The sequence below is a fragment of the Prionailurus bengalensis genome, chromosome B3, assembly GCF_016509475.1.
Source record: "Prionailurus bengalensis isolate Pbe53 chromosome B3, Fcat_Pben_1.1_paternal_pri, whole genome shotgun sequence".
Lineage (NCBI taxonomy): Eukaryota > Metazoa > Chordata > Mammalia > Carnivora > Felidae > Prionailurus > Prionailurus bengalensis.
Window position 1 is genome coordinate 133,509,982 of NC_057355.1, and position 26,867 is coordinate 133,536,848.

At 45.3% G+C, this 26,867-nt stretch overlaps 1 protein-coding gene across 6 annotated transcripts in view; it reads right to left on the minus strand.

The window, feature by feature from the left end:
- FOXN3 (forkhead box N3) overlaps nucleotides 1-26,867 on the minus strand; it is a 400,702-nt gene that overhangs the window by 149,710 nt on the left and 224,125 nt on the right. For all 6 annotated transcript variants that reach the window (XM_043556816.1, XM_043556818.1, XM_043556817.1 and 3 more), the window contains one exon: nucleotides 23,354-23,490. In XM_043556816.1, the coding sequence (XP_043412751.1) occupies nucleotides 23,354-23,490 (137 nt within the window). The remainder of the gene's footprint in view (nucleotides 1-23,353; nucleotides 23,491-26,867) is intronic.

Below are 26,867 nucleotides of genomic sequence, written 5' to 3' on the forward strand. Positions count from 1 at the left end.
GGGCTGGGCACTGTTCTAGACCCTGAGAATACAGCAATAAATAAAAGCCTTGCTTTGAAGGGACATACGTGCAAATAGATACATAATATGCAGGCAATAATAAGGGTTAAGGAGAGAAATAAAGAAGGGCAATGGGAATAGAGAATGATGGCGGGTGTGTGTGTGTGTGTGTGTGTGTGTGTGTGTACACGCATGCGCGTGTGTGAGCACGAGTTATTTTTGATGGAGCGGCTGGGGAAGGGGTCTTTGAGGAGGTGACATCTGAGAAAAGACCTGAAGGAGGAGAGGAGCTGTGACAGTGACAGCCACAACTGGAAGAAGCAAGCGCAATGGAAATTGGAAGGAGCCCAGGTCCTGGCAGAGAGCAAAGCAGGCCACAGTGGTGGTGAAGTGTGCATACTGGGGAACCAAACTGCCAGGGGTCCAATTCTGGCTCTGTCATTTACTAGCACTGTGACCTTGGGTCTATTTTAGAGGCACGTTATAGGGACACGGAACCCTGGCATGGGCCCCTTTCAGCATGCTGACTTCACGCCTCAGTTTCCTCGTGGTGCCCCAACAGCTCCCCGGATGTATCCTTACGACGTTTTTTCACCATGCCATCAACATGATAGAGACCTATGGTCGTCACCACCTGGTGTCTGTGAGCCACTTTTTAAATGGGGGCAAAATGAAAAGCCTCCGAACAGCCAAATTTTCAACTTCGGTTAGCAGCCACACCCAAGCAATAGCCACGTTAGCCAAAGTGATTTGACTGATGGATGGCACAGAAATCCTCAAAGTTCTGCTGTTGTTTTAACTGGTTAAATCAGCGCCATTGCAGAATAGAAATTATTAATACTCCCAGAGAGGTGGGGGACATTTCACTAACTTCACTTAAAGAGAAAATGCTACTTATCCCTTTGAAATATTTATCACTAGTCAGTGTGCTGGAAACATTTAGATAACCACAACCTGAACGTGCTGATTTGGTCTGAAACATCTAAAAGGGGTGTGTGTGTGTGTGTGTGTGTGTGTGTGTGTGTACACACCCACATCTTCACCAGTTTGAAGCAAAGGAGCAGGAAAAAGAAAGCTACCGAGGGAGTGAATGAGAAGGTTAAAGGGGAGATATCTTTTGGGGAGAAAACATGGGAATATAGAAATTAACAAGGGTTAGAAGGAGGAAGAAGCAAAACAGCATTTAATCCTGAGCTAAAAGCTACATAACTTTCTTGTTTGATGTCTGTACCACAGGGCTGCACGGGTCCCCTGAAAACCACATCAGGGTGTGTGAACAGCCGAGAAGGAAGGGCAGTAAGAGCCCTGCAGCTCTAAGGCTGCGTCCTGCACCAACACTGTGATCGCACAGGAGTTTATAGAGAAAACTGAGCGGTTCAAATGCCAGCCCCGTCTCCTAAACTCAGACGTGCATCCGAAACACCCAGGGATCTTGTTAAAAAGCACGTTCTCCTCCAGTAGCCCTGAAGTGATGTCCGAGAGTCTGCATTTCTCACAAGCTCCTGGGAAAAGCAGACCGCGAGCCCTTGAGCCACAGCCGGGCCCTCTAAGAGCCCTGCTATCCGATGCCCTAGTTGCTTGTCAAATGTGATCCTTTCATTCACATGAAAATTAAAGGAAATTAAAAATTCAGCTCCTCAGTCACACTGGCCACATCGCAAGTGCTCACGTGGCCACACGTGGCCAGTGGCTGTGCATTGGGCCGTGCAGAGTGGAACACCACTATATCCACAAAAGGAACCTAAAGGAATTGCAAGTGGACACAGTTACTGACGTAACGGATGTCACCTGCTATCTCACTTAATACCCACCACCCATTCTGCATGGCAGGCATTACCGCTCAGCCTTACAGGTTAGTGAACGGACAAGAGAAGGGGTTTTCCGGCTTGCCCCAATGTCACAGAGCTAGCCAATGGTGCCAGGTTGCTTTGTGCTAGGTGTAGGTGACTCCAAGCTCACACTCCGCTCTCGGGGGCTGTAGAAACCGTGCTGGGCATTATTTATGACTCTTGAGGCCCAGGCCCAGCCCCCTGCCCTGCCAAGTTAGATACCGTAGCTGCAGCTCCTGAAGACAGGTGTGGTAGTATCTCCCAAGACTGAAAAACAGCCCCGTGCAAGACATTATTCATGGAGATTTAGAGACAGGGTCACAGAGAACCTTTAATCCAGCAAACACTTTAATCAATGATCAAAGGCAAAACTGGCTATTTCTCTCATGGATTCTCATTCAACAAATATGTACTGCACAGCGGTGTCAGGCATTGTGGGGCCGCTGGAGGTAAAGAGAAAACAAAACTATAGACCCCTGCCTTTCTGGAACATACACCTTCATTTACAGGCTATCAGAGAAAATACCTCTCCTAAGGCAGAAGCGTATACACATGCTATACCTAACTTCAGTGAGAAACGAATAAGGCACATGTTCATGTTCAATCTCATGAGCTGTGCAGAATTTTAATTTTGCTTCATGTGCTGCTTTGAGAAGGGCAACAACCGACTGAAAACTCCTCTTGGCTCAAACAGATCCCTTTCTTAAGTGGCTCGAGTACTTGCCCATTTCACAACCCACAATCCTCCAACTGCCTGAGAGGTCACCCAGAGTGGGGCATACCCTCACAGGCGCCCTGGACTTTAGTCAAAAGTAATGAATTTTGTGATAACAAATTGATCTCTCCTGTTCCCATAACACAGGCTCTGCCGCGAGAGCAAACAAACAGGGCTGTAATAATGAATTGAAAAGAAAGGGTCTAATTAAATTTTTATATTCGTGTACATAATAGCCAGAAATAGTAAACACGGCTAAAAAAAAAAAAAAAGGAAAAAGGAAAAAAAAAAGAACGAAAGAGTCAGAGCCATAAAACAGCTCCAAGCCCTGCGGTTCTTCAGATAACCAGCAACCACTTATCACTCTTTCGGTGTCTGCACATAGCTTCATCTTATTTTCTAACCCGCAGTAAATGGCATAAAGTAGGAAGACTAGAGAACTGTGAAATATTTAACCACTTGCAATTCAGTCCAATTCTACAACTATTTATTGAGTGCTTCCCAGCGCCCGACACTGCGATCCATCAATTCATTCCGCCCACGTTAACCAGGTATCCAATACACGTGCATGCACACGCAGCCTGACCCGGATCATGGGGTCTTTCCAGGTGGTTAAATACAATCACAGCTCGAGGAGATGATTACAATCGTGTAAGAGAAATGGCACATGGACACGCACGACCGCGATATGGGGCAGTATCTGCCAAGGCGCGTCCAGGGGATTCAGGAATTTTTTTCGGACGGGCAGTGAGAGATTGCATGACGGTTTCTTGATGAAGGTGAGAGGTACCTACAAGACCGTATGAAATGTTAATATGGATGCTAAGTATCTTGAAGAGAGACAAACGCTCTAAATATTTCTCTCCCAGTATTATATGACACGCATAGGGCTATAGATCTTATCCCCACCTGGGCGTCCCTTGCCACGGGCTTGCCTAGGGCCATCTGTGAGGTTACCAGCTAGGGATGGAGCTTACAGGACCCAGAAGTGACAGATGTGGAGACAAAATTTAAACCGGATAGCAGACTTACCTACAGCTTCAGGCACAGAAGGAATGGATAATCTCGACCTAATGAGTTTATGTGATTCTGTAGGTAAACAGAAAGATACAGGTAAAAGGCACCTACGCCCAAAAAACCCAGTGGGAAGAAGCCCTCTGAAGATGATGGGTCTGTTCAGAGATGGTATCTTTCTAATGGAACTTGAGGGCAGAATATCTATTTGAATCTTTCAGACTACTGCTCTACCCCTCAACTGGGGCCTCAAAATGTGGTGAGGCTTCTGACCTTACCAGAGTTGTCCAGGTCTCCCCACCAGGCACAAGGGAACAGGAGCCCATTTAAAATCTTACAATAAATCCTCCTCACAAAGACTGGTTAAAATATATTATAATGGCATTTAATAATAATAATAGTACGGTTATTATTATAATAAGCATAGACTCCTGGAGTCAGAAGGAAATCTCAGGGATGACGTAACCCATACATATCATCTTAAAAACCAGAAGGATGAAGTGACATGGGGTTAAAAAGCACACAGCTAATCAGGACCAGTGTCAACATAAAAATCCCCATGTTTTCAGACTTCCAGAACAGTGCTTCCCCCGGGCTGCACGCTAACACCTTCCAAAATAGTCATTAACCATGTTCCTTTCTTCAGACTTAGGAAGAGCTTCAAAATATGCAGGAAGGTTAAACCATAGCCTTTGTATAGGTGATAGGAAACATTCTTCATGTGACATCAGGTTTCTTTATAAGTCTATCTTTCTAACTAGAGTGTAACAGGAAACCTGGCTTAGTCATCGAAGTGTCCCAAGTGACTTGCACAAAGCACGGCACATGGGAGGTCTAGCAAGAGTGGATAAATGGATAAAATAACATCCAAGCTCACCCAGCCTCAGGGAAGAAAACGGATGTTTTATGTTTTGGAAGAGGGGACTTGGGAATCCGCGGGGGCTCTGTGACAAGTACAGAAACCACACAGAATCCCATGGTCTCAAACAACTCTCACCACTATAGGAGAAGAGCTCAGCAGATGAGATGGGCCATACCATGGCCATTTAATAAGATGAAGGGCAGGTATCATCCTCCATTTAGATGTGGGACAGAAAATACAGGAATTAAAGAACTTGTTTCCATCACCCGGCCACGTGACTGGCACAGGCAGGAAATGAAAACAGGCATACCCAGGTGTTACTGATGCAGGCTTCTTCGGTTTCAGCTTGCTGGTTCCTGTTCAGTCAATGACCATGCAGGACTCCGCTACCAGACTCTCACCACACCGCACATTTCCAGTAGACCCTACACCCCAAATCGTAACTTAACACCCATCACAGAACACCCCTATTACATGGGTAATAGATTCATTCTGACACCAGTCTTAGGTATCAATTTCTCCCAGTTGGTGATTCTTTACACACACTTCAAAGATTTGAGTTCTGTACTAACAAAGGCAGGACTCAAACAAGCAAACCAAAAAACAACCCCCAGCCCTCTTCCGTTATTTCCAGAGCAACAACTGACAAAGTCCTCAACACCTAAAATTTTGGATGTGGCGGAAGGTCGTTGGAACTTGCAACTGGCTCTCAGCCAAGGGCCATTTTGCTCCGCCAGGGGACGTTTTTGATCCTCCCAAGTCGGCGGGTGCCACTGGCATCTGGCAGGTAGAGGCCAGGGATGTGGCTAAACATCCTACAAAGCACAGGGCAGCCCCCCAAACAAAGAATTATCTAGCCCCAAATTATCAACAGCGCCAAGGTGGAGAAACCCTGAGTTATACTTCCAGTTCACAAGGTTAGGCTAAGAGCTTTGAGGTCAAGATCATGATGTGTTGCCCCAATTCAGGAAGATTCTACCAGCCACCTTTCTGACGTACTTCCTTAGCTTCCAGTAAACCAAGCTAAATATCTTCACTGGTCAAGGGAGAAGCGTTTTCTCCCTGTGTCCTTTACTGTGGGTGCCAACTCGAGGCCTGCAGATTCCCACAGGGGGGCTGCAAGCACAGACCTGCTGTTTGTCAATATCTGCGTGGGGACCGGAGACAAAAGGGTGCCCGCCTGACAGGAAGAAACCTCCAAAGTCCTCAAACAGAGCCGAAGGGCGACTCCCATCTGTTTGCGAATTTTACGGGCAGAAATTGCCTCGCGTTGGGAGTTCCAAAAAAACCTGTCGGTTCCAAGAAGAAACACACATCTATTTTCCACTATTCAGCGGCCCTTGCACTCATTTCTGGTTCACCCTGATTCTCCAGATTCTCCTACCCAAACATGGGAAGCAAGAGCAGAGAATGGAGACAGCAGGAATCACTACAAACCAGCTTGTGGGTAGTAGCATTTCACGTAAATTGCTATTTGCAGCCAGCCTGGAGGTTTTGTGAAGAAAGAGGCAAAAGCAAAACAAGAAAAGGCTATTTGTCTCTGGGTCAGGCTAATGACCAACTGATGAAAGGGTGAAACCATGAGAAAAACCATGAAGTATGTTTCTGCTTGACCTTCCAAAAGCAAATTGTTGGTTTATCCAAATGGTGCAGTCGGAAAATCAGAGCCATTAACGCGGGAAAGGTCACATGCTAAGCATCCCTCGCTGCCGTAAAATGCATCACCTATGGAAATGCAGTCATCACCTGCCACGCATTCTAGAATCAGGGTAACCTGTGGCCACACTCGGCACCAGGGATTCCTAAGAGCAGGGAGCCTCTGCTGTTTGCTCAGAATCCTCGGTGCCTGGACCCAGGCCCGCACAGGGGGAGGCCGAAGGAACGAACAGAGGTTAGAACGTAACACAAGGTCTGTCTAAAAGAAATGCTGTGTTGCTTCTATTATTAACTATTATTATTCTTTTGTGGCTCGGTTCTTTTAAATATTATTATTGTGATAAAATACCCACAACATCAAAGTTGCCATCTGAACCTGTTTTTTTTTGTTTTGTTTTTGAGTGTACAATTCAGTGGCATTGAGTACATTCACAATGTTGTGCAACCACCACCGCTCTCTATTTCCAGAACTTTTTCATCATTCCAAACAGAACCTCTGTACCCACTAAACACTGACTCCTGGTTCTCCTCTCTCCTCAGTCCCTGCTAACCTCTGATCTACGTTCTCTCTGAGTTTGCCTATTCAAAGGACCTCATCCAAGTGGAATCACACAATACCTGTCCTTTTGTGTCTGGCCTATGCCACTGAGCACGATGTCAAGGCCCACCCATGTTGCAGCAGGTTTCAGAATTTCATTCCTTGTGAAGGCTGAATAGTATTCCAAGGTACGGACAAACTAGCCTTTGTTTCTCCATTCATCTGTTGATGGCTATCTACAATATTTCCATCAATGCTGCTTTTTAAATTTTTTTTTTTTAACGTTTATTTATTTTTGAGACAGACAGAGACAGAGCATGAACGGGGGAGGGGCAGAGAGAGAGAGGGAGACACAGAATCGGAAGCAGGCTCCAGGCTCTGAGCCATCAGCCCAGAGCCCGACGCGGGGCTCGAACTCACGGACCGTGAGATCGTGACCTGAGCTGAAGTCGGAGGCTTAACCAACTGAGCCACCCAGGCGCCCCTCAATGCTGCTTTTTAAATAGGATGGTGTGAAGATATGGAGGTGGATTGGTATAGGTGGAAGAGGAGAAAGTCATAGACTTAGACTCTGTCCCTCGGTCCCCTCGCGATCCTGACACCATTTCAGGGTTTTCGCTTACAAAATTGAGGAACTGAATTAGAGCGGTGTTTTCCAAACATGTTTTTGGTCATCGTCTACGGTAAGAAATAGATTTTTCATTATGACTGAGTACACACAAACCCGCCTATATTAACTGAAACAGAGTTTCACAAGACGACATTTACCCTCCTGTGTGCAAAGCACTGTGGTATTTTCTGTTATTCTGTTATTTTTTGTTTAAAAAAAAAAAAAAGGATGGTTGCAACCCCTAAATTGATTTCGCAACCCATTATCACGTGGCAAAGTACGTACTTTTGAAACACCCTTGTTTTAAGTTACTCGTGCCCAAATTGGTGTTCCTTGGATGATGTTAAGTATGTCCCCCACTTACCACCAAAAGTATCTGTTTAATAAAGTGTGGCAAACATTTGAATTAGCTTACCACAAAGAAGTTATAATGAGCCACATTTCCCAAACTTACTGACCATGGAAAACTTCGTGTGTGCTCAAAACTAAAGTCCCATGGGGCTCCTGGGTGGCTCAGTTGGGTAAGTGTCGGGCTTCAGCTCAGGTCATGATCTCATGGTCCGTGAGTTTGGGCCCCACGTCCAATTCTGTGCTGACAGCTCAGAGCCTGGAGCCTGCTTCGGATTCTGTGTCTCCCTCTCTCTCTGCAACCTCCCCTGCTTGCACCCTGTCTCTCTCTCTCTCTCTCTCAAATAAATAAACATTAAAAAAAAAAAAAAAAGTAAAGTCCTAACATCTCTGGAAACTTATTTGCTGTAATACACATTTGGGAAACACTAAACTGGGTGATTTTTGGTTCCTCTGTGCTCCAACATTCTATGACATAGGACAGGAATTCTCAACATGATTTTTCTTTTCATGCTACTGCAGGAGGCAAATATCCTCCCCCCACCCCCACCCCATAACTACAGCTCACTAAGGCAGGGATTTTAAATACTACATCTGATTCTCCAGGGTCGTGTGTGTGTGTGTGTGTGTGTGTGTGTGTGTGTGTGTGTGTGTGTAACATACATAAGGGAAAATAATCAGCTTAATTTTTCAGACAGCTTTCATGCACACAGCAAGCTGAGTGGAACGTCCCCCCAGTACACACCCCTTCTCCCACCATCAACGTTCTGTATAATTTTTTAAAAGCCCCTCTAGTGATTCTGATTCCCTACCCCTTATTCCCTTAATGCTCATCTGGAGACTTTGTTAAAACCAAATTTTCCAAGATTAATTGCAAAACAGCTCAGTGGCATAGCACATTAATTTCAACTGATTCTCTCCAATTTAGCATTGTTCCTACACCTTTTTAGATTATTGAGAACACCCTCACATGTTGCACTTCACCACCAAGCAGTCCATCCGACCTGGCACATACAAACCCATGACTGGCACACACCCTTTCCTACAACCCAAGTCTTGCCCTAGCAAATACACAGTTTCAGAGCGCTATTCTGCTAGTTAGTAACGGCCTACTTTATGTACTTGGGTCAACCAGAATTGGTCAGGTGTTCTGGGAAGAATCTTCACTGCTTATTCCTCGACAAAATAAAATTAACCCTGTGTCTTTAACTCATTTATGACTTCAACGTCAAATAAAGAATGATAATTATGTGTATTCATTTTATTCCACCAATATTTACTGAGTTCATACATAGTAACGGTTCAGGCTGGTGGCTGGTTTTTTTTTTTTAAAGAATGTTAACAAAATATAGTGCTTTCACAACAATGACCGAAAAAAACATACTCAAGCCCCAAAAAGGTGGTTAGCCCTGTCACAGCTCCCTACATACTTATTTTTTGTTAATTACACATAAAAAATGATTAGAAAGAGAGTTGTATGACCACAAAACTGACTCTTAACTATAGAGAACAAACTGATGGTCACCAGAGGGGAGACGCATGGGGGGATGGGTGAAATGGGTGATGGGGATCAAGGAGTGCATTTGTGATGAGCGTGGGTGACGCACAGAATTGCTGAATCTCTGTATTATACACCTGAAACTAACATAACACTGTATGTTAACTACACTGGAATTAAAATTAAAAACCCAATAATAATAATAATAATAATAAAAGACAGTTGCATGGCCATTTATTCCCAAGGATGACTGAGTAATTTAAAGCAGGCCTAGAAGAAAAAGCAAAAGAAAACCAAAAAATCCTGAGTGGACCTCACGGACAAGGCAAGCACCAATATCGTGAACTTTGAATTTCTTTTCTCTTCTTCAACACTCGGGGTAAATAATCTCCAGTTCATGAAGTGGTCTCCAAATCCCAAGTTTGAGAAATGCTGTGTGACTGTCCACCAGCCCACATTTACTGTTCCATTTTTGCTTAAAACAGAAGAGTGAGCCTCACGCACACGCATGTGCCACGGTCCTCAGATGCCTCTGTCCCCGCTTCCTCCATCCGCACAGGTCAGGACCCTCTTGGCTTCCTCTCCACCCCTCCGCCACCAAGCCCACAGATCTCCTTCCTGGTGCCTCTGCTCCCTCCTCTCAATCTCGGTTTCAGAGATTCATCTCCAATGGCTTCACCTCCAATGGCTTCATCTACTACAGCGGCCTCTTAACTGGACTCACCGCCATCTGTCCTGCCGTCATTACATTACAGCACCGAAAATGCCTTTGAGAAGGTGATACGCCATTTCTCCTCTCCCAGGCTCACCTCTTCAAGTATTAGATAGCGGGGAATACTTCCATAGGAGACAGTGACCATGAGATGCCGAAGCGTGGTGGGAAGAGTGGGGTCTGTGCAGTCAGAATGAGGTGGCTGTGTTGGCTCAGGTCCCCGCTCAGCCAACAGCAGGCACATGCCTCTCTCAGCCCTCGTTCTCTCAAATGTACAACAGTAATCACCTCATTTGCAGCGGGCCCTTTTAAGAGTTAAGCCAGACTGCATATATGATGGTCTGTTATACGAAGCCTGGCACATAGCAGGTATTCAACAAACACTTGGTTTTCCGCCTCCCACCCACAGTCCAGAATGGTTTAGGGTTCAAAACAGGAGGGACTAGCTCAATTAAAAATTTTTTATAATCCTGTATTGCTAAAAATCTGACATTCATTCATAGTTGGTTCCTTATAAGTCTAGACTGTTTGGTGGAAACAGATTTTTGCCTTACCCTGCATCAAAGAGCTGTTTTACAGAAATTCAGGCTGGTTTTCCTCTAACTTTGACTTCAACAGCCCTGACGACAGAACACATCCACATCTAAGAGGGAGGGTGAGAGGGGGTGGTGTTAGAGAAAGGGAGCTTCAAAGGCATTTAATAAGAATAAAATTCCACTGGAGTTACCATTATGTCCAAGCCTTCCTTTCTCTAGAACAGTCCATTAAAGAGCTGGAAGGAGGGTCTGCTCAAGCAAGGGGCCCTTGGCTGGTCAAGGCACGGTGTCTATCGCCCGCGTACGTTCCGCAGAAGCCAGGGGCTGTGGCGCCACGTATTTGTAAGTTCTGAACGCGGATTTTAAAGTACAAAGAACAAAATCCTCATCTTTTAGCAGGTAGGGAAGGGGAACATTTGGATGACTTTCTTCCGAAGGGATGGAAGTAAAACAGTGAGGTTTCCCCGGGAGAGAGAGGCAAGATCCGGCGCAGGGAGGAGACGGGCTTTGTTCTCATCAAAGAGGGAAAGAAAGTAGGGGGGGGGAGAAACTAATGAGTTACTGACAAGAGATTTAAACGCGGATTATGTCTCTGGTGGAGAATGAGCACAACTGACTGTTTGCGCCGGCCTGTGGTGAAAACTCCTCCCGTTATGGTCAGGGAAGGTAGAGCTGGAACACCTCACCTTTCAGGGGCTGTGTTCGGCAGGAAGCATACAGAGGAGGCTTTTCAGAGGAATAATGAATGACACAAAGCTGGCGCAATCCCTGGCCGGCACCACCTCAAGCACATTTGCATTTTCTACGGCAGCTGCAAAAATGTTTAGTCCTCTGACAATATTTGGTGCCTTGGAGTCAACAGCCTGGAATTTATAACCTTTCCATCCCAGAGTAGCCTGATGTCTCTCTTAGGCTTCAGGAGTGACCGGGTCCAAACAGTCAGGCTTTGTGCCACCCAGAGGTACACCAGGGCCTTGGCAGACAGATGGGGAAGAAGATGGAAAGCCAGAAGCACCAACACTGCAAAAGCACTGATGTGTCTTTAGAGGACAGGGATCCAGAGCGGAGGTTCTCCATTGCCCTCCGTACGTCCCTGACCTTGTGACAGCAGAGGCGAGGACAGCGGCCAATGATTCCGGCATCCCTGAGCAGCTAGAAGAAAATGTTTTGCACTACTCTATAACCTGTGCTCTGCTTCCTAAGAGAAATCATCAATAAATATGTTTTGAATTAACACCTGTATGCAGGGTTCTGTTTAGAGCATTGGGAGAGAAAGCGATGAACCACGGGAATCTACCCCCAAAACCAAGAGCACGCTACGCTCCGTAGGTTAGCCAATTTGACAATAAATTCTATTCAAATAAATAAATAAATAAATAAATAAATAAATAAATAAAGCAAGCAAGCAAGCAGTGGGAGAGAAAACTCCAAGAGAGTACTGATTTTCACAGACCCTAAATCTTGTGGAAACTACAGAACGTAAAGGATAGAAAGACACTTTACAACGCAAACCCATCTATAAACTGGCATGCGGCTTGTGCGGAAACAAGACTGTACAATCATCAAAAGAAAGTCTGGCGGTGGGGAGGAAGGAGATATTAAGGTGCATGGATTTTCTGCGGGCCAGGCACAAGGGCTAAGCGTCTGACACATCCTTCCACTTCACTGCGTGTCTACAGCACTCCTTCGAGGTAGGTATGGTTCTGCCACACAAGCGATGACAAACTGGGCATCTGGACAGGTCAGGTAACTTGTCCGCTGTGGCACAGCCAACGGGGAGCCCGGGAGTGGCTCTAACCTGCCTGTCTTTCTGGGACTTGCTGGGATTTGCCGGGAGCCTGGCTGGATGGCGGGTGGCCTACAGGAGCTGGTGGACCCTCCAGTCCCGGTCTGTGCTGGCACGTGTGGGAGGCTCAAGTCTGGCTCCGCTGTGCGTCCTCTAGCAAGGCACCAAGGCTCATCGGGCACGGGCCCAGAGCAGAGCGCCTGGTCTGACTTCTAGTCCACCACGGGGGCGGAATTCTGCCAGGCAGGGGTGGGGAGGTAGGGGGAGAGGGAGAGCTGGGGAAGTGAGTGCCACACTCTGAGAGTTTGGGATCTTTGGATCTTTTCCGTTTTTCGGCGTCCTTACTGCTTCCCAGGCTTCTCTCTTCCTCCTGAGGATGTCACAGCTGCTGTACCCAACGCTCCACCCGCAGGGCCAGCAGGGGTCCACTCCACAGCAAGTGCAGGTGGCCACAAGGCTGGGCAGGGGGCTCACCAAAGCGCCCAGAACACCCACCTCCAGTGACTGACTCTGCTGGAAAGTTTACAAGGGGAAAGTCTCTCTATGTGCCTCAGTTTCTCTAAGGGCCGCAAAAGGGGTGTGCATCAGCTTCTAGCTCAAAAGAATCCGAAGATACAAAACTCTGCTCTCCTTAAACTGAAAAGAAGCCCCAGAATGGCAGAAGGAAGCGGGTGAGCGAGAGGAGGAAGAGAGAGAAGGAGGAAGAGAAAACTGCTAAGAAATTCTCTTAGTTGTTTTCCTCTGAATGGTTTTTTTTTTTTTTCCCCAAACTAGATGGGGAATGTGTGCTGAGGGGGTGAGGAGTACTCAGTCTGTCACACAGATATGGGCAGAATAAGCAGCTGGTTAGCAAACTTTGACCAAAACTTTCCGTTTGCAAGCTGATAAACACACCGTCAACGTGTCTCAACTTGGGACTACTGGGATTAAGCAACTCCATCTAGAAAGATAAGGATTAAGAAATGTGTCTAAATGGTTTATGGATGTTTTTTTCCACATGACTTACAAATCAGCAGGAGTTAGCAATTAACTAAATTTCTGATGCTTCTCACTCTCTTTCTGCACCTTTCACACAAATGGCAGTCTCTCAAACATAGCTTGACAAATAATGTGACACAGACCTTACGTAAGAAAAACAAAAGGTTAAGAATGTGATCAGAGGCTCCGGCCAAAAACATGTGATTCTACAGAACAAGGACACCAGTTTGGCTCCCGCGTGGAGATTTATACAAAGGGTGGGTGTTGCTCTCATTAATTCAGTGGATAAACAATGAGGGGAAGGTCTGGATGATTTGATGGACAGCTTTTGGAAATGATCTTCTGCTTGGCAAAACACCGCGGTGATAATTTTATTCACACGGAAGGAAATGCAGAGAAGTGTCACTAAAACAAGGGAGGTAATTATAGGGCATGAATCAAAAAGCTGGATGACACGGAAAAAAGAGTAACTAAATTAGTCCCATCACGGTCCTGAAATCTGGACTTCACAATTTCAAGAGAAGAATCTGACCTCTCATTTCTGAGTAAGAGAGCCAAGCACATTTTCCCTAATGTTTTGTTTCCAGTCTAATACCGTGGGCTTGCAGAGTGACAAACACCAAGCTATGGGGTGATACGCCATCCCTGTACCGCCACGGCAGCTCAGCGGGCTTGGAAACAGAACACCTCAAGAGTTGGAAGGAATAACCTTGCCAATTCTCCAGGCAATACCTAAATCTTTCCAAAGGACCCTGGCAACTGGTCGTCTTGACTAGCATCCCCAGGGGTAGCTCGTTCGCCCATCAACCCAAACATTCACCCAGCTCCTGTTGTGTACCTGGCACAGTGTTAGATGCTATTCTATTAGAGAGATCTTCTTTAAGTGAGTCCCGATCTTTCTTTCTGTAACTTTGACCCAGTGGACCCAATCCCTCCTCCTAGGTGGAGCTGAAGAGGGCTGGCATGCTGACCTTCTGAAAGTGTTCTTCTCCTGATTACACATTTCCAGCTCTTTCTAGACCCCCTAGCCGGTCTGTTTTCTGCATCATCTCAAAGTGCCCTCCCATCTGGACAGAAACTTCCCAGTGAGGTGAGCCACACGGAAAGTGGGAATTACCGGCCATCACATCACTTGTTCAAACACGTTTATTAATATTATCTAAGACTACATATAGTGCCCTTTTGATCAACATGATTCACTGCCGGTACACTTACAGTAAGCTAATCCTTTCTCCACTCTATCTTCCTCAAATCTTTTATGAATGATGGGTTCCACTCCGGCTAAATCCAATTATATTACACCTCTATGTTTAATCCCCCCTCCTTTTTTTAATCTATAAAATCCAGAGATATTTGGTAAACAGGAAGATGGGGAAAGGGGAGGCTTACACACAGCCCTGGTGGGTTTTTATTTTCTATTGTGATAAAAAAAATTTGCCAATTTCACACTGCTGCAAAACAAAGAATACACTGTCTGTTGTTTCACACTGTACATCATTGATTTCAGGCATTTTTGACAGTTCTTTCATATTTCAAACACACAGATCAATTTCTCCCCCTGTGGGAAGGTGAGGAGTTTGACAAATACGCAGAATACAGGTCAGCCCCACTTTGTGGACACTGCCTAACAATGCCTAAGACACTCTGATCAGGGATCTGTCCGGCCCTCCAGTCCTCCCATCCTCCGCTGGCTCCTTGGAACAGCAAGTAAACAGGAAGACAATTGGCAGAGACCCCAGACTCCTGGTGGGTCCACCACCTCGACCTTCTAACCAGGAATTAGGGACACAGAACCTCTTTGCCACCCATCACCTCAGGAGATAGTCCGACAAATTTATTAGATTTCAAGAGATCTTAACACTTCTGCTATTAGAATACAAATCAGGACTGAGGGTACCCGAAGAGATCAGAGGATGAAAAGGTTAAGTCCGTGTGGCTCTCCCGGCCACGAGTTTTACTCAGTACCTGAGTAAAAGGGATGTGATCAGGCCGGCTGCTTAAACATTCAACTTTCTAAGCGCACGTAAAAACAGAGGAGAATTGGATGACTGGGCACAATATTCACACGATACGCCTAGTACCTAAGTGCTCAAGGATAACAGGGGGCTGTTTTCCATTTAAATAAAATAATGTAGGATTGAATGAGAAGGAAATGTACAATGGACAGCATAATGAAGGCAAAATGCTGAGATTAAAAAATACTCTGCGACCAACTCAGAAAATATAATGGAAGTCAAAAGATAATATGATTTGATATGCAAATAAAATTATAGCCAACTAATGGATTTTTAAAGCTCATGCTATAAATGAGCACTGTTTGTTTTTAACATGCAAGAGTGACCCCCTACAATTTTAAGCCTTTTCTACAACCTGTCTTGCCAATTTTTTAACAAAATAAACTTTATATTTGGAAGTACTACCATGACAAAATCTTGTCAATCCCACAGCTGTTTGACCATATTAATTTAGCATGTCCTTCTATATAGTAAGCACAAAGAAGCTTCCTATTGATTTTTTGTAATTTAATATTTTTTTAAACATTACTCTAAGCTGGGGCGCCTGGGGGGCTCAGTCGGTTAAGCACCCAACTTCGGCTCAGGTCATGATCTCACACTTCATGGGTTCGAGCCCCTCATCGGGCTCTGTGCTGACAGCTCAGAGCCTGGAGCCTGCTTCCGATTCTGTGTCTCCCTCTCTCTCTGCCCCTCCCCTGCCTACACTGTTTCTGTCTCTCAAAAATACATAAAAACACTTAAAAATATTTTTTTTAATTACCCTAAGGGAAAAGTTGCAGTTTAGGAATACTCTTTTTTTTTTCTCAACGTTTATTTATTTTTGGGACAGAGAGAGACAGAGCATGAACGGGGGAGGGGCAGAGAGAGAGGGAGACACAGAATCGGAAACAGGCTCCAGGCTCCGAGCCATCAGCCCAGAGCCTGACGCGGGGCTCGAACTCACGGACCGCGAGATCGTGACCTGGCTGAAGTCGGACGCTTAACCGACTGCGCCACTCAGGCGCCCCTAAGAATACTCTTTCAAAAGACCTCACACCTCACTCACCCTCTTAAATTAAACTTACACCGACAAGCATACAGACTAAGAGAATTTAAAAAACTATTTACCGTTTCCGTCAAATATATCGTTTACAAGTAAAATATTCGAAAGGCAATTATGATGCAACTAATCTGCATCCTCAATGCTTCTTTCATGTTTGACCAAATTAAAACTTGCCATGACACGACAATCCGACAATTAAAGGCCTTCAGTGCAAACGCCTTCCGTGCAAGCTAAAGCTGACCTGATTGTGGTTTTACACTTCTTCTGCCAACAGTTAAATGCATACCTCTCTGAACAACTGGAATGAAAGATGTCTTCTAAGTTAAAAAATTATTGGATGTTATCCAAGCAATGACTAAGCTCTTCCTTGCTGGGTGCAAATTCAGCATTTTAGCCAGGGAATTAACACAGTTATGTTAACGAGCTTAAGATTCTAAGGATTTTCTAATCTTCTAATTGTCTAAAAGGATGAGCTCCCCAAACACCTCCTGTTCCCCCCTCCTCCCAATGCAATCCCCCATCCGCCATTACCAGTTCCCTCCTTCAGCCAGAGTTAACTTACCGGGTGAGGAATCACTCATGACTTCATTACTTTGAATATATACTGACCACTCTGTACAACTTCTATATCCTTAGTGGTATTACTCTGCCATGTTAGCATTTAAAAAAAATCACAAAGAACGAGCAGAAAGCACATGAATAGGGCAGCAGGCAGGATAAAATAAAACCTTCTGCTGTGCCAGCACTAAAATCAGACACTTTCATTAAGACCCTCAATATCAAGACGCCAAAATCTTTGCAGAGGACGTTAATGTATTTTTTGCAGCTCAGTAAATGGTCTGAAGAGGCAGAAAGAAACGTAAAGCGCTAAATGACAAGTTTGAACGTCCAGGATTTTTTTCCTTTAAAAAAAAAAAAAAAAAAAAGAGTAACAGCAACAGACACTTTAATGTTTTGACTCTCCAAATTTTCAAGTCATCCAAAACATAATTCTTCAGACTTAGATCAAAGTCTTGTGGATTCTTCTAACTTCACATATGTTAGGCCACAACACATAAAATATAAAATATGCTGTCATTATTTTTAGAGTGAAGACATGTAAACAACAAATGGAAGGTGAGTTGAGGAATAAAAGTCCCCTCATTCAGGGTTCACTGTTCATCTACAGGCCAATCACGGCCAACCCGTCACACACATCAGAGGCATATAAGACACTGAGATATCTTTGTATATACCAAAGAAGCACAAAACCACACTGGCTCATTGTACGTTGTCAAATTTCCCTTCTCTGAAAACTGACCATCCAGGAAAACTCTCTATAAACCATATTTTTTGATTAATTATAAAACCTGTTTCCACCTATGGTGAGAGATGATTAAAGTGTTTCTTCTATAAACTGATTTTGGGTTGGTGCCTATACCAGAGAAGGTATTATGTAAGATCCATCCACATACATAATTTTTTAAAAACAATCTGCTGTCATAAACACTGTGATGAGACATCCACTATTCACAGGGCACTAATCCAGTACTGTAAAATTTAAATGTCTCTACTGTAAAGTAGCAAAATCACAAAAGTTGAGGTCGCCTACTGGGGAACTGTTTATTTAACCATCAGACATGGAGAAAGGTTAGAAAATGGGAATTTCCTAAAAAGATGGTGGGAGTATAGATTGGAACAGAGTGTAAAATTGGAAGGCAATCTGGCAATATCTATATCAAAAGCATTAAAATATGCATATCCTTCAACGAGAAATTCCTTGTGTAGGAAGGAGGGCATATGTAAGAAAAACCATCAAAATAGACAATAGGACTTTTCTTAAAGAGTGTGGGCAAGAAACCCAAATATACCATCCCTCCCTCCTCTTTCCAGGCCTGGAGTCTGAAGGCCACGCTGGCAGTGGCTGGGTGTCCTAAAGGAAGCCGACTTGGCGTGGCCAGCTCGAGTTTCCTGAACTTGGGCCATGGGGACCTTACAAGGAAAAGTTGGGTGCCATTTCACAAAAATAAAGTTCCAAGAACTGTAGTGTCCAAATGACAGTCATGTCCTCTCGTGTGGCTCCAGGAGCTGCTGCGGAGATTGAGGTAAAAGCAAGAGCTCCCGCCCACCAGCCCACCGAACGTATGGTGAACGAGGATAGAGGCAGACATTAAAGAAGTCAGGCAAGAGCTTTTGTACAACTGCTGTGGTGACCTGACTTTTCACTACACCGAGAATGACGGGGATATTTAAAATTGGTAAACTCAACGTGTGTGTGTGTGTGTGTGTGTGTGTGTGTGTGTGTGTGTGTTGGGGAACGCTTTTTCTTCAACGGCAGAGTTACAAAGACAGCACAGGGCTCCCCTGCGTCCTTCACTCAGTTCCCCCAAAGTTAAAAGCTTACATATTAGGGTGCTTTTGCCACAACTAAGGAGCCAACACTGGTACATTACCATCCACTAAACTCTACCATTTATTCACATGTCACTAGTTTCTCCCTAATGTCCTTTGGGCTCCAGGAACTCATCCAGGATAGCATATCACCCATTCAGCCTCCTCGCATCTGTGACAGTTTTCTAGACTTTCCTTGCATTTCTTTCTTTTCTTTCTTTCTTTCTTTTCTTTCTTTTTAAAATTTTTATGTTTATTTTTGAGAGAGAAAGAGACAGAGGACGAGTGGGGGAGGGGCAGAGAGAGAGAGAGAGAGAGAGAGAGAGAGAGAGAGAGGGAGACACAGAATCTGAAGCAGGCTCCAGGTTTTGAGCTGTCAGCACTGGAGCCCAAGTCAGATGTTCAACCGACTGAGCCACCCAGGCACCCCCAGACTTTCCTTGCTCTTGATGACCTTGACAGCTTTGAAGAATGCTGGACGGGTATTTTGTAGAGTGCCCACCTTCCCCCAACCCTGCCACCTTGGGGACAAGACTACTGTCTGATGTTTTTCCCATGATTAAGCAGGGGTTATGGATTGGTGGGGGACCACCGAGGTGAACCGTCAATTCCACGACATCGTTATCAAAGATGCGTGATATCAACTTCTTATCATGGACGTTAGCTGAGACCACTAGGCCAAGGTGCTGGGTGCCAGGTCTTCCGGCTATAAACTTGCTTCCATACTCACTCTGTGGAAGGAAGTCATTAAATGCAGCCACTCGGGGTGAGGAGTTAATAAGCGCCAACTCCGGGAGCAGAGGAGGCTCTACCTAAATCGTCTGGAATTCTTTCATACAGGAGACTTGTCTCGATACCCATTTTCTTCCTCCATCATTTATTTGTATCAGTGTAGACTCACAGATATTTAGTTTATATCCTGGGTTATAACCCAACACTGTTATTTTGTTGCTCATATTGTCCCTGTTTTGGCCACTAGGACCTATTTCAGATTGTCTCCTTTGTCCCTTTGACGTGCCCCATCGTTTTGTCTTTTCACTACCTCTTTACTTTTCTCCATATTCTTACCAGCAAAAATGCCTTACAAAGAAAAGAGCTGTTATGGGTGAGACTGTGTCCCCTCCCACCAAAATTCATGTTAAAGTCCTGGCCACCAGTATCTCAGAATGTGACCTTTTGGGGGGAACAGAGTCATTGGGGGTCTAATTAGTTAAAATGAGATCATACTAAAGTAGGGTAGGTCACTCCACCAATATGACTCGTGTCCTTATGCAAAGGGGAAATTTGGGGGCACCTGGGTGGCTCAGTTGGTTAAGCATCTGACTCTTGATTTTGGCTCAGGTCATGATCTCACAGTTTAGGAGTTCGAGCCCCGCACCAGGCTCTGCAATGACAGTGTGGAGCCTGCTTGGGAGTCTCTCTCTCCCTCTCTCTGCCCCTCCCCTGCTCATGCTCACTTGCTCTCTCTCTCTCTCTCTCTCTCTCTCTCTCAAAATAAATATATAACTTTAAACAGGGGGTAGGGGGTATCCGGACACAGCACACCAGGAGAACACCACATGAAATAAAAGCAGAGATCAAAGTGATGCTTCTATAACCCAAGGAAGGCCAAAGAAGGCCAGCCAGCGCCACCAGATGCCAGGAAAGACGCTTGGAACAGATTCTCTCTCACAGCCTCACAAGGAATTAACCCGGCTGACATCTTTTTAATTTTTTCAATGTTCATTCATTTACTTTTGAGAGAAAGAAAGGGAGCACGAGCAGAGGTGGGGCAGAGAGAGAGGGGGAGAGAGAGAATCCCCTGGGCTGACAGCACAGAGCACGACACGGGGCTCGATCCCCACAGACCGTGAGATCACGACCTGAGCCAAAACCAAGACTTGGACGGATGCTTCACCGACTGAGCCACGCAGGCGCCCCAACCCTGCTGACATCTTGATCTCTGACTTCCAGCCTCCAGAACTAGGAGAACATAAATTTCTGTTGTTTAAGTCACTCGACTCTTTGCCCCAGCAGCCCCAGCAGACTAATAGAAGGGCCGATGTCACCGAGCTCTGCATTTCAATCAAAAACAGTTTACGATTGTGGCATCCAAAGAAGCAGGTACAGAGGACCAGCCTAACACACATCCAAAAGGGTATCCTGGAAAACGGAGGCCTGAGTCTACGAGCTACAATATTGATTATCTCTCGTATTTGGCCATGAATGATGGTGTGGGGCAGTCTTTTCAGATAGCTTTTCTTCCCGGCAGTCTTCAGCCACCTGCAGCTCGGTTTCGAGTTGCTGCCGTGCCAAGCACACGTGCAAATGCTAGCAATAACCACCCATCCGGTCTAATCACCATCTTCAGCGTGCTAAGTACCAGCTCCGTGAGAGCCAAGCACTTCCCAGGTGCCCCACACTGCAGTTCTTCGAGGGGCTGGCAAGGGATTCCCCGCATCACAGCAGACCTGCCAGATAAAGTCACGCTGGCATTTCTGGTCCCTGTTTAATGACGTGCTTTGTCCCCCTTCCATCTTCCCTAAGTCACATCAACAAGTGGCCCAATGGCTTAGGATTGAACTGAATACCCCTTCGGTGTAAGCTATACAAACATTGTACAGTCATCCAGTACTGGGGATGTTTCGTACAAATTCACACACTAGAGGAGATGGGAGCAAAACCTAAGCCGTGAGATGAAGGGCAAGTGGCTTGTCCTCAGACTTAAGACACGGACGAGGCAGTCTAGATAGAATCTGATTCACCATCTCACTCCACCTCCAGTGACCTTTATGGAGGTGACATCTGAGTGCCCGCATGGGTGGATGCAGAAACTTTAACTTCAGTCACCTGGGAGAAAAGGAACCGGAGGTGACAGAACAGGATCTGGAATATTGGATCGGAAATTATTTTCATTACAAAAGCTCTGGTTTGTCCGCATTGTTATGCCTATATTAAAAAATCAAATGAAGTCATTAAGCTTAGGCCAGCTCAGAAAGCCTCTGCCTGAGTATGCAGTCCCTACGGCTCTACCATAATCCTTCAAATTATTAAATAATTACTGCGTTTCCCTTGGGGTCACATTTGGCAACAAAATACTGTCTAAATGAACCAGTGATATGACCCAGTGAGTAACACTTATGTTCTTAACTTCCCAGGAACAAAAGGATATGAAATACTTCCCAGATACACACTGGGGAGGAGAGTCAAGGGTGCTCTGTGGGGTCAGGAGGGTGGGAGGGAGGAGGAGGAGAATGACAAAGGAACGTGAGAATCTAAGGGAAATTCCAGAAAGTATCATCGCGTCCCCCACCAACCTCGGATATCAGCAATTCTCTGATCCCGGTTCCCTTCCATTTCAGGAGTAGCTACAGCCACGAGGAAAAAAACCAAACATATGGCTCTGTCCTTCTGGACATTTCTACAATGTTGGCTGGGTTGCTTCGGAAAATCCCATTTTATCTCCTACAGCTATATGACCTCAAGTTGTCATTTCCAATAAAGTATGCTTGCACTGATTTTTATGAACACGGACAAAAGCCGCTACAACCTTTTCTTCCCCCCCCCCCACCAAATCTTTCAAACCAACTGTAGTTGCTATGTAGGGTTATTTGTTCCTAAGGCAACAGCGTATATCTAAGTACTAATGGCCTGTCCTTTTGCCAGGCAACAAACAGCCTTGTGATGCAACTGCACCTGTCTCGGCTACGCGTTACTATGGAGATGCTCCAGTTGCTATGGCTACCATCACGCTAATCGCCTAGCAAAGGCAGACATACAGCAGTCTTCTCGGAGAGCCCAGCTGTTCCTCCGCGTCTCTTGCTGAAGACTGATTGTCTGGGGCCTGTGATGGAATGCTTCTCAACTAAGATGCACAAGAACTTCATTAATGCGGTTTCAGAGGATCACTTTGTGCTCCCCTCTGCACAGCAAACACCAGACTAGGGAGAGAATCTGCCAAACAAGTGGACGATAAAACTGCTGAAATCTACGAACCCACGCCATCCCTCATTGACATAAACTTGTAGTCCAAGGATAATTTCTCTCAACCGGGTGGTTACAGCAGAAGCACTTCGTTACGTGAAAGGAAAAAAAATTTTTGGCAGGAGTGAGGGATGTATTTCCAACCCAAGCACTATGTGATAGCAAATCTATGGTAAAATTTGTATCTGTTATGTGGCTATTTTTTTGGAATCTGACATTAACACCCCCCCCCCCTTTTTTTTTTAAGTGACAAGCTTCCTATCCTCCCTTCCAATTACATTTGTGTAAAAACGGCACCCATGACCTCACTGTCTCAAAACAAATGGGCATGGCAGGGGGAACAAAAGTCTCCATTGTTCTCTGCGATTCTCCTTGAAGAGGCAAACACCAAGTAACCACAACAAAATGATCCCTCTGGAGCACCGTCTACATGGAGACCAGGAATGACAACAATCAACGAGTCCTTCAGTGAATACCTGTAGACGCTTTCGGTCGGCTGCTGGGAAGACGGAATCGCTTACCTGGCTCGCTCCGTACTTCTATCCCAACAGACTGTGACACCCCGAGATGTTAAAGCTGTCAACTTTTCTTTGTAAATGTTTCTACCCAGGAAGACAGTGTGTCACCCACCAAGAAGCCTTCTGAGCGCATTCCTCCGAAGCAGCAGAAGCGGGAAGGTTTGCAGGAAATACAACAATGGGTATGCCTCCAGTAATAACTTTATTCCTTTCTCCTTTATCTACAGTTATTTTTCATTTTGTACAGTCTATTGAGTTAGGTTCAGTGCCTGTCTCGGCCAAAATAATGCAACTTCAGTAAGCCAAAAAAAACCCAAAAAACCAAAAACCAAAAACCAAAAAAAAACCCTCTGGATTGCTTACCTTTGATACGCCTGAGGAGAGGCAGGGGGTGTATTGAACACGTGTGAGTATGGGTGGTAAGGTGTCTTTTTCAAAGCCTGAATTAGATTTTGTCTATACTCTGGGTCTATGCACCACAAGGACCCTTTCCCAATGCTCTGCAAAGAAAATGAAAACATAAAAATGATTAATAGAAGAAACACCCAGGATTCGGCAGCAAGTAGATGAAACGCAATGACCCCAGTTACTTATTTTTAAGAGCCTCTCGCTTATTTTTTGGCGTTTGCTAGCCAGAAATACGGAATATCGTACCCTGACAATGCAGCACCATAAAACGCACTTCAGCCTTACCTGGATTAAGTCTGACAGACGAAATGAACATGTTATTACCAGGTGATGCTGATACAATATTGTAATTTTCCTGCCCTACCGGCCCCCAAACTCGGACTCCTTTATTATTTCTCAGTGTCAGCTCTGAAGGACGTATGTATTCTCTTCTAGAAAATGAGTTTTAGATTTGTCAGATGTCAAATGTGGAAAGCAAAAGAGGGCTGGGTACCTCAAAACTCCCATCTCTGCTGTAAAAAAAAAAAACGCGAGGGTTATGTTTTCGAGCCATATTGTTTCGGTACCACTTCACAAAAAAACAGAAAAGGAATCAACTTGGTTTTTTCCTACTTACAAAAGAAGGCCATTTAAGCTTCCAATGGAATTCTGTAATTACCTTCCCCAAGAAACAAAAGAACTCAGGCAGCGGCGGTTAAACCTAAGCCAGAAGCCAGTAGTTATTTTCTGGATGCCGCAGTTCATAGACCTAAAGGAGTCGAATCTTTAGAAGTCCAACTTCAGAATGCAAATTTTCTAAAACTGGGTCCATGGAAAGACTTGCTCTGAGGCCCACTTTTGGTCTGTGGACAGCATTTTTATTAAAAAAGAAAAGTTAAGTCCTTCCTGAGAGGCCCACTGAACTGGCAGTGTGCCGACTGTATGCTTTCAAAAGTGACCGAATGTACCCAAGCGGTTTGATAAGGTCATTTGTAAATATTTACTGATTTGGAGAGAAAAGAAGTCAAATTACATAAACCCGCACCCACCCCATGCTTGCAGCCAAGGGACTGACTCTCTTATTTTCAGAACTATTGTACTACAGGAACATTCAGAAAGCAAACAATAAAACTGTTTAACTATTAGAGGGGGAAAAACTCCAAGAAAATCCCTTACAAGGAAAACAAAAATTAAGTTATTCCTAAAACCTTTTTTTTTTCCCTAATGGTTTTTTGTTTTTTTTTTTTTCATTTATTTTTGAGACAGAGAGAGAAAGAGCATGAGCAGGGAAGGGACAGGGAAAGAGAGGGAGACACAGAAGCCGAAGCAGGCTCCAGGCTCCAAGCTGTCAGCACAGAACCCGACACGGGGTTTGAACGCATGAACCGTGAGGTCATGACCTGAGCCAAAGTCGGACGCCCAACCGACTGAGCCACCCAGGCGCCCCTATTCCTAAAATCTTTAAAGAGGCTTTTAAAAATCTGTATTTCAGTCATGAGTTCACCAAGTAGTTTACTCACAAACTTATTCGCAGAACCCATTAGAATTCTTTACTATCACAACATCAGTGAGCAGTGGATCTGGAATTAACTCTTTCTGGTGCCTTATGAACAGAGAATTGCTCAAAGCCAAGAAGAGAAGGGGGGCTGGAGCCTCTGGTCACCCCACCCTCCACGCCCAGGGCGCAGGCCTGAGCCCAAACACGGGTCCCAGTCAGGCCGACCAGCCTAAGCTGAACACCAACGTTCCAGTTTCACCATCTGGAGGTCTAAAGACATGAAAAATGTCAACTTTGAAAAATCCAACGTCCTTAAGTGGCCTTTCCTTCCATGTGTACATTTCCAAACCCGGAACAGTTTAGGGGCATGGATGAGACTTTCCCGGTAAAGCAGGCAGGCCACCAAATGAGCTGCCAGGTTGGAAAAGAGATGCAAAGCACACTTTCTAGAAGAGGGAGGGGCAGACCGGTAACTACCAAATGTGGATGATGTGAAACAAACCAAAAGCTAGTAACTCCTGGGCAGATGGGGGGGGGGGGGGGGGGGTCCTGGCCTGATTCCACCAAAGGCTCCCTGTGGAGCCCCGTGCAGTGAGCCCTGTAAGGCCCCTAACCAGCAACCTGGGGAGGCCAGGACCCTCGTGCAACCCAAACATCTCTGCAACGAGATCATCTCTGTTCTGGGAACCTAACTGCTTTTGTTTTCATCAAACAAAAAAAAAAATTGTTTTGTGGCTCTCAGGGTGGGGCCGTCTATTCTTACAGGGAATAAAATTATGACAAAGAAATGAAGGACAACTGGCCCTCTTGGGCAAATAACAATAAGCCAAGAATGTGGTTTCTCCTAACCCTGACCTAAGTATCTTTTTTATTACACTACATTACTATTTACCAACTACATGGAAAAAACCCACAGGTGCCGGGAAGGGGAAGGTTGCAAGGTAAGTGATCCAGGTGCAAGAAAGCAGGGGGAGGTACAGTCAGAACTAGGAATTCTGCAGCCAGAGAGAGACGCTTCCTGTGTGGTCCTGGGAAAATCAGGGTCCCCAGAAAGTCTCGGCTTCCTCCTTGGCAAAACAAAGACCCCCTCCGCCAGGGATGGGTGTGAGGGCCAGCAATGGCATGATGTAAACACCTGTAACAGGTGCCTAGAGGTACTCAATAATGGTGGATGACGTCACGAACGTCTCCTTTCTGACAGAATAAAGGGAGCAAAGCTGGCTCTCCAATGCCTTTTGCTAAATCAAATCTGATTTTCCCGAAGCCGACCCTCATAAAAGCAGCACCAAGTTCCAAGTGGCAGTGGGAGGAGCCGCCAGCAGATTCACAGGTACTGTTGGTCCGGGCTCAGCAAACCCACCCGGAAGAGCTCTTCTGCTTTCTACGATGCTCCCTCTATTTCCATCCGTGCCCCCACCTGCCTTCTATGCACCACCTGTTCTATGTACTCACTACCGTAACTCCTCCCATGCTCAGAAAGCCAATTCTGACTCACAGGAGCCTAGCTGCTAGAAGTTTTCTTTCACCCGGGTCTTAAGGGGTGACCACCAAGCCCAGGTTTAATTTCAAGCTGGTTGGCACATATTTGCAACGTTCATTCACTGCAGACGGTTGCCCAGGCTTTGGGTCATAATGATTCCTCCCTTGATCAGTTCTGCATTTCACTGGGAGAGACGTGGGATGGCTGATTGTTTTTCGCAGACCAGACGTGAATGTCAATATCTCGTACTTAGAATTTCCAAAGAGAGAAAACAAACAACAAAAAAAGCATCTTTGGGACACACCCATGGGGACACTCATCTGTCTACTCCAATGACTGTAGAGCTCGAAAGGAACAGAAAGTGTCTGGCATTGCATCTCGTGCAAATATCCTCCTTGGTCTCACGTAACAGTTCAGAAGAGTAAAAAGGGTGACTTGGAAAAAATTTTAATGGAAATATGCACACAGAGAAATACTCAAGTTTCTTAGGCCAGGAAAAATTACATTTAATG